Raw genomic sequence first — 13127 nt, 5'->3', positions numbered from 1 at the left:
ATACAAAACAAAAACACAAGTCTGGTTTAGGAGTTATGTATTTTAAACCGTAGAAGCAATATTCATGAAATGTAAAGATAGGACCCTGCATTCAAAATATATTCAAGTTAAGATGAGGAAGATGTATGTGTTAACATGTTTTGAAAATGATTAAGGCAAGTCAATGGTAATGCAGTATTTCATATCATTGGACCCTTGTTGTTGGTGCATTGACATGTTACCTGCAGCTGGAGCACATTTGAACTTAAACATGTTGTTGGTTTAAATCATTGAATGACTTGTAATGTTAATTTGGAAAAGTATTAAGAATAGATCAGTTCAATCATTGTAGTAAAGTAGGAAATACAATATTTGTATCAGTAGTGGAGAGGTAAGGCAAGGCAAGTTTATTTATATAGCACCTTTCAACACAAGGCAATTTAAAGTGCTTTACAAAAATGAAAGACATTAAGAAAATGGCATTTATGAAAAATACCTGATAACTAAAATACTACCTTAACATTGTAGGCACATGCAGTAGTTGATTAAATGTACTTAGTTACCTTGTACTTATGTTGTTTTGTCAAATGTGATAGCTGACCAAATTAAGAATAACTATTCAAAAGTATGCCTTTATTTAATAAGATAAAAAAACTACTGGTGTTGCATTTAGGGAAACACTGAACTTCGTTTTGTTTAAATAACACAGCAGAAGATGAGTCAGCGAGCTGCAATGTGCAGGTGGGGGGTGTAGGGTGTGTTGATTGATTGATTTAATTGATTGATTGATTGATAGAAAAGTTTATTAACAGCTTGTATATTGGGTACAGTACAGTACAGCTCAAAACATACAATTGTTAAGGGGATGCAGACCAGAGAAAGACTTTCGTCTTGTTTACATCAGGGTCCCCCATTTCCAATTCATCATATCATTTAAGACATATTTGACATATTTGACATACAGATGGCTTATTTACAATTTACATACAGGTGGTTTTTTACATACAGATTGCTTATTTACAATTTTCATTTTAGATTTCGTTCTAATACATCCTAACCGGACATTTAAGACATACCAAGTCTACAGATATACAGTTAGTAACAGAGTCTAAAATGCGAGTATATACATAGATGGGGGGGGGGGGGGGGGGGGGGAAGCTGTCCATTGAACGACAGGTTGAGATTTGTACCATTACCGGGGCCAGTTTTGCAATGCTCTCCCCCGAAGGTGCTCTTTAAGAGAGGTTTTGAAGGTAAGTATAGTTTTACTTTCCTTTACAGTTGTGGGAAGAGCGTTCCACCTTGATGTGGCATAATTGCGAAACGTGTATTCCCCCTTTTTTGTGCCAAATCTGGGTTTCACATGATTTGTGGAGCTCCCTCTGGTGTTATGATCATGGTATTCCTTGACCTTTGGGAAGAATTTTGACATGTACATGGGTACCATAGAGGTGTAGTGGATCTTGTAGACCAGGCCCATTGCAAGTAGCTGTACTCTGTCGTCTACTCTAAGCCATCCTAGGTTGTCAAAGTGGGCAGAGGTGAGGTGGGTTCTAGATGAAAGGTCAAGCAGTAGTCTGACCAGTTTATTTTGCGATGTTTGAAGTTTTATTTGTAGTGCCTTGGAGGTGCTATGGTACCATGACGTGCAAGCATAGTCATAGTACCCTTGAATGAGTGCTCCTGCCAGAGTTTTCAGGGTGTTTTTGTTTACCAGAGAGGAGATCCGGTATAGGAATCTAGTTCTTTGATTGACTTTTTTTATTACATTGGATGCCATTTTATCACAGGAGAGGTTTGCCTCAAGAATAGATCCTAGGTATGTAATTTATTTCTTACTTGTGACAATAATGTCACCCACTGCAACTGAGAAGTCGTCGGATTTGCTGAGATTATGTTTCGAACCGAAGAGAATGGACAGATCGGCTGCTCTGCTCTCATTGAGCCTGGGAAAGATGATCAAAACATGCCCAACATTAGCAAGTAATTACCACAAGTGCAAATGTCATCTTTTAATTGTAGATAAAAGCCAAACAGCAGCAGCTTGTAGTGCAACACAACATGTGTCATGGTCATGACATTAGAGAAGAGTCTTTTATTCTGAAAATCCCAGCTCTTGCACCACGCCCAATCAAAATCGTCTTTGCTACACCGAGGAAGGGGAAACAGTGTTTGTTTTTTATAGCATTGACTTTCATCCTATAAACTGCTCAGTGATATTCTGAGCGGACATTACTTTTACTTCTTTCTACTAAAGCTTGTAGTTTGGTAATAACAATTAACAGGCTAAAATATGCAAAACTACGCAGATAATATGAGGGACTTTGTGGAGAAGCATGCTACCGGTCTCGCTGTTGCTTTAGTTGCAGGTAAATGTTTCTCTTCTCTCAAGGATATTGTGTATTCTGTGTGTGTGGACCTTTCTACGTGTTCTATCATGTCAGTGCAAAGAAAGCTAACTCTCCTACTAAGAATGCAGCGGGTTGGAATATAATGGTACATTATCAGGCAGAAATATGATTGTCAGAGAAGTTTGACATGTTGTTCACTATGACACATGTATTCATGTGAATGCAGCTCTCTTTGTTCATATCTTGAAATGCCAGTGGAGTAGCCAATTGATTGAGCATTGTTAAGTAGGAAATAGTAAGTATTTAGAGGATTGTCATAAATGCACAGTGAAATTAAGCTCCTTATATTATAATCTCCTTGAATCTAAAGCCATAGCTGAAATTCGAAAGCAGGGGTTCAATGCATCTTGTTTTACCAACAGTTTATCATATCTCATATTCAAGGACCAAGAAAACTGTATGAATAAACGCATTATATTTCAATGTAAATTACTGCTTTATTTTATTGTAATCTTACTGTATTTGTATTACAGTGTTCTTAATATAGTTCGCTATCTGTGATCTTTAAAAAAAATGTGTTTTATATTTGGATGTATGCTCCATGACACCTAGTCAAATTCCTGGTGTGTGTGAACCTACCTGGTAATAAACCCGTTTCTGATTCTGATTCATTGAACATTGGGGTAAATAAAAAAATAACTACCAAAACCAGGCATATTACACTGCATTTGATATTATTAATGTTATTATTTGTTCTTCTGTCAGGGGTGAGCGCACTGGCCTTGCGGAGATGGATGTCTGGGGGAGTGTGTCGGAGCAGGGTCAGGCTGGACGGGAAAACAGTCCTGATCACAGGAGCCAACTGTGGCATTGGGAAGGAGACGGCCCTGGATATGGCCAATCGGGGTGAGCGTTCATTTTCTGTAAATATTATTTGTTGTTTTTGCGCGGCACTATTATGTTAACAGTGTCTTTGGATTCAACTAAATTGACTGCTTCCTTGACTACTTATTCAATACTACTTCCTCTTTTCTTTATCAAGGAGCCAAAGTGATAATGGCCTGCAGAGACATGACTAAAGCCCGCATTGCAGCTGATGAGATCCGCCAGCAGAGTGGAAACGGCAACGTGGTGGTGAAGAAACTGGACCTGGCCTCGCTCCAGTCTGTCAGGGACCTGGCCAAAGAAGTCCAGGAGAATGAGGAACGTTTGGACATCCTCATCAACAATGCAGGTGCTTTGCAGGCGTTCTCCCTTACATTTTTACCACAGGAGCGATAATGAAGTAATCAAAAGCACCACACATTTATAGGCAAAAACGGATGTAATTTATAAACCTACGGGCATATTTCGGAGCACTTTTAAATATCACCTCACAGATAGAGATCACAACTGAAGCCATTTCCGATTTATGCTGTCTTTTATTAAATCAAATACTTACAATTAATATTTTAGAATGCAATATCTAGACAAGTATTGGGCAGAGCCTAGTGTCAGCATAGAGGCATGTCCACTGCCATGGCCCATATTGCACACAAATACCTCAACAGTGCCATGGGAGTGACTGTTTTCTTATGCAGGCCACTGTCATAGAAGAATGTCATCAATCTAGTCTGCAAGAGCGACTGGTCAAAAGAAAAGTAGACTTCATGAACTGGTTGACTATAATCATGTCATAAAAGTTCCCACTGTTCCAAGTAATCGTATTCAACTAAGAGTGTGGAAAGATATATTCACTTTCTCTCTTTCGAAGTCACTGTGACATTCAGTTTCTTAGATATGCATTTAGATATGCTTTCCTTCTCAGCATGGAATTCATTTGGGTGATATTTAACTTTACAGACAAGCTGTTTCCAACCACTTTGTAGAACATTTTACTTTGTAATGGTTTCTTATGTTGTTGTGCTAATTAAAAGCAATGCATGCCAACAATCAGAAATAAGCAAAACTAAGCTGTGATGTTAAAAATTAAATAAAAAAACACCATCCGCATTTAACACCACACATGATAGCATTTAAAACGTACTTGATCATGATTCAGAGTATTACCAATTAAGACGGATTGACATCAGCAGTTTCTTATTTAAGGGTTTTATTTTATTGAGGGATAGTGGTGGTCCAATGGATAGTGAGGTGGGCTGAAGATCGGAAGGTTGTGAGTTCAAATCCCGCCAGGAACACCACCACTAGTGTGCCCTTGAGTAAGGCACTTAGTCCTCAGTTACTCCAGGGAGAATGTCCCTGTGATTGGTAATTGTAAGTCGCTTTGGATAAAAGCGTCAGCTAAATGAAATGTAATGTAAATGTAATGTAATTTGATTTCTAGGTATTATGTACTGTCCTAAGTGGGAGACTGAGGACGGCTTTGAAATGCAGTTTGGTGTCAACCACCTGGGACATTTCCTCCTCACCAACACTCTTCTGGACCTGCTGAAGAAATCTACTCCAAGTCGCATCGTCAACGTCTCCAGCACGGCACACGAGAAAGGTAAAGTCTATGTTTCCATCCATTTGTATTCATCAAATAGTGGTTACAATTTTCTCTCTGACATTTGTATTCACTCAGATTCATATTATACTTTGGTTTCTTGTGATAAATTAAATGTACATGATTGTTTTGGAATTTCAAAATGTATTTTCTAAGACCACACGTTGTTGTTTCTTACAGGCCGCATTCATTTTGAAGACATCAATCTGGATAAAGACTATGATCCTCATACCAGCTACCGCCAAAGCAAGCTAGCCAACGTGCTCTTCAGTAGAGAACTAGCTTCTAGACTGAAAGGTAGGGTAATAAGGTGTTTTTCAAAAATCTGTAATGCATGTTATTCATCAGAAACTGTGTCCCACTTTTTTAAAATAAATATGTAGTAAAATATTTGTTGTTTTGATTTAGTCCCCTTTAATTTCCTGAATTGTCTTATAGTGCTTCATGCAACTAACCTTTGATTCAATGCATCCCTCCCATTAGACACTGGAGTGACGGTGTACAGTCTTCACCCTGGGGTCATCCGCACCGAACTAGGCCGCCACCTTTTCCCTACTTTAGCCATGTGGAAGAGGATCGTTGCTGCAGCAGTTATGACCTTTGTCAAAAGTCCCTGGGAAGGAGCTCAGACCACCCTCCACTGCGCGGTGGACGAGAGCCTGGCAAACTCAAGCGGCCTCTACTACAGGCAAGATAATTCTCTCCAAGAATGGAGATAAACTTGGATTTATATTTGCAGTTGTCTAGAATTCAGTCCACTTAATATCAATATTCTTGTCCATTTTACAATGGCAGAGAAGGACATTGAAATAATGATTTTAGACTATGAGACAAGGATTTGCTCGATACGTTTCTCATAGATGTCCTTTTCTTTTCCTAGAAGATGTACATTTGGAGTTATAACTTTTGAATTTTAGTATATTAAAAGTGGGGCAGTCAAAATAGATGAGACTTGAATTTAAAGTTAATATTACATCAAGAATGGATTTTAATATTTTTTTTGTAATTATGTTGTGTTACTTCAAGAGACAAACCAATGCGCTTTGGCTTCTGTGTAACATTGGAAAACTGGAAGCTAGACCAGCTGTGAAATCATTTATCCAAAGCAGCCTTTTGTCATTCAGCAAACTAAACTTGGTTGATTTGACCTGTTTGTGACAAACATGAGAACAAATTGGCTTGTGTTTTCTCAACTCTACAACAAATGTCAAGTTGAATTTTGTATAACTTCATTGTATAAACCCATGTAGACCATGACACACAGCTGGATTGCATTCCTGCAGTTTTAGGACTCTTGTTGATTCTCTCCCCCTTTTTGATTTCCTCCCGCAGTGACTGTGCCCCCAAAGAGCCGGCCCCCCAGGCCCTGGACGATGCTGCAGCAAAGAGGCTGTGGGACCTCAGCGCCTCCATGGTCGGTCTCGCTTAAACACAACACTCCAGCTTTATTCAGTGGATCACTCACAACAACTGAGTTTTATTATCTAATGGGTAACGGCACTGCATAATTATGATATTTTCAGATTCAGACCTGACATTCTTTCTTTGGTGTACAACATTTGCAATATTTAATCCCAGTCTCCAGTTGGTTGAGTTGATATTAATCTTAGGTGCACTGCTTCATCTTTATATTATGCTTTTATGATTTATAGTTTATCAATGGTATGCTGCTCTGTCAAAATGATGCTTCAAATGTTCCATCTTTGTGGATTTTTGGTGCTTTAGATAAGACATATTGCTTTGTTACATTTGACTTTGATCATTTGGAATACCATGATGCTTATAGCACAACAAGCGTCTATCAAATCATTCGTGTCACAAATCCTAATGACTTCAAATTGTTGCTTTTATTCATGGAATCTCACAGAAGTTTCCAACATGTGAAATGATGGTGAAGTTTGTATGATCAACACTATATCAACCTCATTGCATAAGAAGTATAAAAACACGTAGAGCACTACAACAGAGAAAAGGAAGCACTAGCCTGTTTTTGTAGATTGCGGTGGAAGAAGTAGACTGTGTAGAAGTATGCAAAGTGACCTGACAGTGATATTCAGACAGAGGGGAGGAGATCGTTACACTTCAGAGGAGAGAGGATCCTCCACCAGGTGTAGAGAGGAGGGGGACGCCTCGGGGGGGGGAGGGGAGGAGTTACAGAGCGGCTACTAATGGCGCATTTCCACTGCAGCGGGTAGCCCCGTTTAAGCGTCCTTAACCGTCCTCAAGTGGCCAGGCCAGTTTTTGGTGGCCTTTCCATATAGCCTAGTACCGGCTAGCGGGTACTTTTTCCCTCTTTTTCCGGCCCCATAAAATCGTGGTTCCCTCAGACCAGGGCCAGGGCTGAACTAGTGACGTCAACACTCTCGACTGCTGATTGGTCAGAGAGAATCGTCACAAGATCGCGCGCGAGGTCATCCCTAGCGTCGCATATATATTTAGAAGCAAGCTTGCAGCATTTTTATAAACAGCATTTTGTAAACGGATGAGCTACAAAAATGGCAACGTCAAAGAAAAGCACACCGTGGTCGACCGAGGAGGTGACGACGTTCCTACATCTCATTGGGGATGATCAAATACAGCGGGAGCTCGACGGAACAACTCGAAATGTGAACAAAAACAAAGCCGATCGCCCCGCCTACACTGCGTTGCTACCCCAGGTCCTAAACTGTAATGGAAATGCGCCACGGCCTCGGACGGCCAGCGAGGCAGCCCGAGGCCAGAGCGAGGACGCTTAAACGGGTTGCAGTGGAAATGCGCCATAAATCAAGATTGTAGCTTAGGGCCCTTGTGTGTGTGTGTGTGTGTGTGTGTGTGTGTGTGTGTGTGTGTGTGTGTGTGTGTGGTGTGTTGTGTGTGTGTGTGTGTGTGTGTGTGTGTGTGTGTGTGTGTGTGTGTGTGTGTGTGTGTGTGTGTGTGTGTGTGTGTGTGTGTGTGTGTGTGTGTTGTGTGTGTGTGTGTGTGTGTGTGTGTGTGTGTGTGTGTGTGTGTGTGTGTGTGTGTGTGTGTGTGTGTGTGTGTGTGTGTGTGTGTTGTGTGTGTGTGTGTGTGTGTGTGTGTGTGTGTGTGTGTGTGTTGTGTGTGTGTGTGTGTGGTGTGTGTGTGTGTGTGGTGTGTGTGTGTGTGTGTGTGTGTGGTGTGTGTGTGGTTGTGTGTAATGAAGTTTGCTTGTGTTCTTTGGGAAATAAAAGTCTTATTAAAAGTGTTTTTTCTGGCAGTTTTTATTAAGGTGTATTAACTCTGAGAGAGATGTATTTTATTGATAGGTGAGAATAACAAAAAAATATCCAAAACAGTTGAAACACAGTCTTATTGAGACACTTTTAACGTTGCAGAAACAAATAGAGGATTTTGGAAACAGGTTCTCGGCACATTTAAACATCGTATATTATGTTTCAAAGCAGTTTATGCATCTTAAAATATGTCGAAGTCATCCTGAGTTACTTATTGTAAACTCAATTATTTAAAAAAGGTTTCCCTAGAAGTCTTTTAAATTATGCAAGTTGGTTGAACTAGCTTAGAGGTTTAAAATGAAGAGTCCCTCGGCTCTCATACACTCTAAAAACAAATGCCTTGGCTCAACAAAGAAAATCAACGCAACAGTTTGCATCGATGTTTATTGAGTTAAGACAACTTCTAATGAAATTGTCTTAAAGCAACAAAGTTATTTGAGTTAGGGGAGAAGGCTTTTCCTCTACAATCAGAGGCGTTTTTAATTACTTACTTAATAATTGGTAGCATAAACACAAGTTTTGAAGTTGATTACTCAAAAGATTAAGTTGTTCTGACTAGTTTTAGTTTTACCACATGATTTAAAAGGAATTTTAAGTTGTATGTACTTAATTACCCTCATTCGGGATACAAGTTTTTATGTTGATTACTCCAAAAATTAAGTTGTTCCAACCTGTTTTACCGTATGATTTAAAAGGAATTTTAATGTACTTAATTACCATCATTGTGAACACACGTTTTTAAGTTGACAACCATTTATAAATTAAGTTGCCCCAAATAATATATTGTATTCAATATTTTTTTTCTTAGCTTTTTCATGTTTTTGCCTTTAAAGAAATAAATTAATTGATTCCACAACAAAAATATTAGGCAATTCACTTTTTATTTTGAACTGCAGTTGTTTATTTCAACACATGATGTTTCAATCAGGAGAGACTTCATTTAGTTTGAACATTTATTGACACATGCCATATGATAAGGTGCATGAACACCTGAAATCACAGCTGACTGCAGGAGAGAGGAGAACCATTTTATAGTTTGGCTGCAGCACGTTGATTGGCTGCTGGAGAATGAGGTGAAATGTAATAGGTTAAAGAGAACGCCTGTGATGAGCTGATTATATGCAGCTGCGGAGTGAATGTATACACACCCAGTCTTCCTGAAAGAACTTGTGTTGAGCTTCATTTATATCTTGAGAAAAAAGATAAATAACACACATTTTATTTTCCCCACAAATAATAAATAAACACATTAGCCATATTACCATGGGAAATGGGCACACAGCAAATAAATGCTGCCATCACAACGAAGTTAGAGGCCTTTGCATACTTAAAACCAGTGCCAAATATGTCAAATCTGTAAAGTTTTTGTAAAACTACAGAAACAAACTTTCAATGGCCACCAATCTGCAGATCACACACATCCATTTGACAAAAGATGTAACAAAGATGTTTACACTGCCGACAGTCATTAACAGTATGAACACATTTAACGCAGAATGCTTGCTCATTCATTTGTTTCCCTCGACCACGATGGTTGCCATCGTATGGTCAGATCCTGGGTGGACCGGTCACTGATGAAGGCGATATTCATGTCCTTTTGAAGCACATTAAATAATAGGTTAGCGCATAAGAGATAATGAATTAGGTAATTGCATACTTTTTGATTTTTGCTTTTGATTATTTTGCCTAGTGTTTGAATGCATGTGGACAGATTTTGTCAATCACAACCGTGCAAGTTTTAGTGTATCTTCTCATCTGTTTTGCAGGTTCCATACAATATGTGAACTGGTTAAGAGAAGAGCAGAAGCCACTTTTCAAATGTTACACAATCCTTTTCCCATGCCATTGCTGTCAACACCTATCCATGCTAAACGTTGCTAAGATATTATTAATTGGGGTGTGGCCAAAAGTGCAATATGCTTAAAAATGTAACTGACAGAGAGCAGTGCTTTTGTCCTGTGTGTCCACTGTGCCCGTGGTTTTTATGTTATTTCAAGATTTTTAATTACGTCGCTAAACTCCTTGAAAAGGTCTCTTCCTTTTCTCCAAGGTACACAACAAGGCAGCGGATGGCTATAGTTCTCTGCGAAAAAGGAAAAAAAGAGAAATGACCTAAATGAATATATTCTGAATGCGTGACTGCCAACAACTTGACAACTCTAAATAACGATCCTACCTCATCTACCGCATGTCCTTGATCTGCTTCACCGAGATTCATTTTGAATAAAAAGCGATATCACAATAGTAACCAAAGTATTTTTACTCTCACAGTAGCCTCTACTACTTTGTATCCTCTCACAGAACTATTCACAGTTCAAAGGCTGCTAATTTTGGTCAAACAGCAATTTGCCTATACAGTGCAACTACAAGGCTATCTACTGTATTTGAATGACAAAAGATGATACTCACCTTAAAATGTACTTTGTATATTTCTATTTGTCTTAACTGTGGGAACTTGTCCAGGCATGTTAAGTGGGAGTGGACTTGAAATCCTTAACTCAAGGTGTAGAACAATTAAGTTATCAAGCCAATTGCATTACTTACTACAACTTGAATTTTGTTTTAAGTCAATTAACGCAGAAATCAGAGTTCAAATTACACACAATATTAAGTTGATGTAATTACCAACATTATTACGTCAACAAAACTTATAAATTAATGTTTGCAACTTAAAATGTTTATCTAAATTAATTAACTCACATTTTTATCTTGCAACCATGCATTTAATTAAGTGGAGGTGAAAGGTCGCCTGAATTCGTTTTTAGAGTGTATATAACACCATTTCAAATAAAGCTATGAGGTTTTCCTATATGAATCGCATACATGTTCATACTTCTGTTTTCCAGACGTCAGTTGTAGTTATCTCTCAGTCTCATTTTGATCCATCCTTTTGTATCAACACGTTTATTCTAGTGAGGTGTGTTAAGTATGAGATTTATTGTTACGATTGAAACTAAACACTCAATGACCTGTTATTAAAAAAAACAGGCTGGGTGTCAAAGTCATGTCAGCATTGTGGCATGCATCGTAAATTACTCACCTCACTTTTAGATTCCACGTAACCAGTTGCATCATCCTCAGTGTTTTATGAATTAGCCATGCTGTGTCATGTCAGGGTTTCCGAGTTCACGCCTGCGATTTTTACATTTAATTTTGAGGGATCTGAATTTTAATCACACTCAAGGAACTATATGCTCCCACTGACATATACACTGTTTTTCAGCACAATACATGTATTTATTGTTATGGTCTTACCTATATACTGCCTCTTTGAGTCAAGAATGTGATCTTGCCTGACGCCACGAATGAAAACCAATGCTCTCTGATATATTTCATGGAAATATGACTTTTAAACCAGGTGTTCTCAGTGCAGCCTGAAGGGACGCTTTGTCTCAGTTAATCTTCCACTGTCTCTCCTTTTACTAAGACTAACGTGCAAAAACAAAGCTTCCCACTTTTTAGTCCTTTGATGTAAAGTATGACGCCATTTATCTAAATCTAAATCATCCTAAACACTAGATTCTTTCATTATACACAAAGTATTAAATAGATCACAATGCAACTTAAATGTTAGTATTGGTATATGAACTTGCTTTTACCCTTTACTAAAGATTGTTTCAAAAGTTAACATTTAAATATATTGACATAGCGCTCTTAAGAACTTATACTTTTACTAACAGTTCTAGTCAAGTGAAGCGAAAAAGAACTAAAGCAGAAACACAAAAAAAGTATTTACAGTGATCACCAAATGAACTCAATGACTGATTTACCCCTATCTGAAGGTAATGTCATGCACATGCCCTTATCAGTTCTCCGTCCAACGGATACAATATCTATAGCTGGGCTGGAAAACGTGATAAGGAGATGTGAGTGACCACAGAACCACAACAGCCGATGGAGGACCTAAGGTGAAGGGACGAAAGTGAGTCCTGAGAGGTTTTTAAAAAAGTCCCCATCCATGGCCAGCCTGGAGACATCCCTTCTCCTTGAGTCCTGGTCCTGGTCTGTTGCTGCTTCCATCATTGAGCTGCAGAAGAAGTGCTTGTCATGGAGGAAAGTCTATTTCTACCATCTCTTCCTGCTGGAAACGCGCTGAGATCCTCACGCAGCGAGGAACTAGTAAGCTGTAACCAGTCAGAGTGGGTTCATGCTGAAGTGGCCCCTCGCTGTTTGACTGCTGACAAACTTTGGAGACACACCCCATTGATGAGTTTTATTTCACTGCAGCCCCGCCTGTCTCCAGGGGATTTCCTCCGTGCCATTGGTTCACACTCAGAACTCGCCATGCCTGCCCCTGGCTCTTGTGGACTGGAGCCAAATAGTTCTTCCAGGTGTCAATCACAGGGAGATCGGCCAAGTGGGATGAGAGAGGCCAGGCTTGGTGGGTGTGCCTCCCCAAGGTGTGGCTGAGAAGCACATTCCTTATTGTGCATACCTGTCAGGCTCCTCTGGTATTCAGCGGCTCCTGGAGAGACCTCTGTTGACCCACTCGCTCTCCCCTTTCCTCCTCATGGGGCGCCCCCCGCAGAGGCAGAAGGAGATAACTCCTCTTACTGTTGTACAAACATTTTTCTACCAATGCCATCTTCTATTCTCCTCTTAAAGTACACCACTTCCTTTAGAGTTATGATGTGCGATTCAGTAGCAAACCTTGTGCCCCATGAAACACCTTGTATGTCACCGATGATGAGTCTGGATGTGCCTCGAAGGCTGTTTTGGGGTTGTGAACACATGGGAGTCACTATCAGCAACGTGTGAGCAGCACTGAGTGTTTTATATTGCAGAGAGTTATCCAGGAACCACAGAGCGCCTTAGTTTCTCATTTCATTGAACACACTGATATGTGGAGTCAGTTAGCATACAGGTGCAGGCAAGTGGCATGTGCCTTCCCCCCCCCCCCCCCCCCCCAGCAGAGAACATCAGATCATCTGTCTGTTTTCCCCCTCTGGAGATCATAAAGCCTAAACGAGAATGTGTGTGAAGCGGAGGGTTGTTTTGTCTGCTTCCTCTGGTATGCAGGCTTCTCTCTCTTCCTCTGTTCTAGCCATTTTCTTTATGTCTTTCTGCCTTTATCTCTCT

The 13127-nt window shown here is 39.6% G+C and overlaps 1 protein-coding gene across 1 annotated transcript; it reads left to right on the top strand.

Annotated features, from left to right (window-relative positions):
• The first annotated feature begins 2103 nt into the window (after nt 1-2103).
• si:ch211-107o10.3 (uncharacterized protein LOC407663 homolog) lies at nt 2104-6609 on the top strand. Its single transcript, XM_034196634.1, has 7 exons — nt 2104-2348; nt 3096-3236; nt 3373-3564; nt 4657-4818; nt 4999-5115; nt 5302-5506; nt 6151-6609. Exons 1-7 carry the CDS (start codon nt 2273-2275, stop codon nt 6245-6247), a joined length of 990 nt encoding a protein of 329 aa, XP_034052525.1. The 5' UTR covers nt 2104-2272; the 3' UTR covers nt 6248-6609.
• The last annotated feature ends 6518 nt before the right edge of the window (nt 6610-13127 follow it).

The sequence above is a fragment of the Gymnodraco acuticeps genome, unplaced genomic scaffold (genome assembly GCF_902827175.1).
Source record: "Gymnodraco acuticeps unplaced genomic scaffold, fGymAcu1.1, whole genome shotgun sequence".
NCBI classification, from domain to species: Eukaryota; Metazoa; Chordata; class Actinopteri; order Perciformes; family Bathydraconidae; genus Gymnodraco; species Gymnodraco acuticeps.
The sequence above is the reverse complement of the archived record's forward strand: the minus strand, read 5'-3'. Positions and strand labels throughout refer to the sequence as shown.

What these genes read in the sequence shown, in the direction of transcription:
- si:ch211-107o10.3 (XM_034196634.1), top strand. Translation starts at nt 2,273, where the DNA reads ATGCAAAACTACGCAGATAATATGAGGGACTTTGTGGAGAAGCATGCT. An exon ending in CGCTGTTGCTTTAGTTGCAG is followed by an intron (nt 2,349 to 3,095) that starts GTAAATGTTTCT and finishes TTCTTCTGTCAG; the next exon opens with GGGTGAGCGCACTGGCCTTG. An exon ending in TCAAGCGGCCTCTACTACAG is followed by an intron (nt 5,507 to 6,150) that starts GCAAGATAATTC and finishes TTCCTCCCGCAG; the next exon opens with TGACTGTGCCCCCAAAGAGC.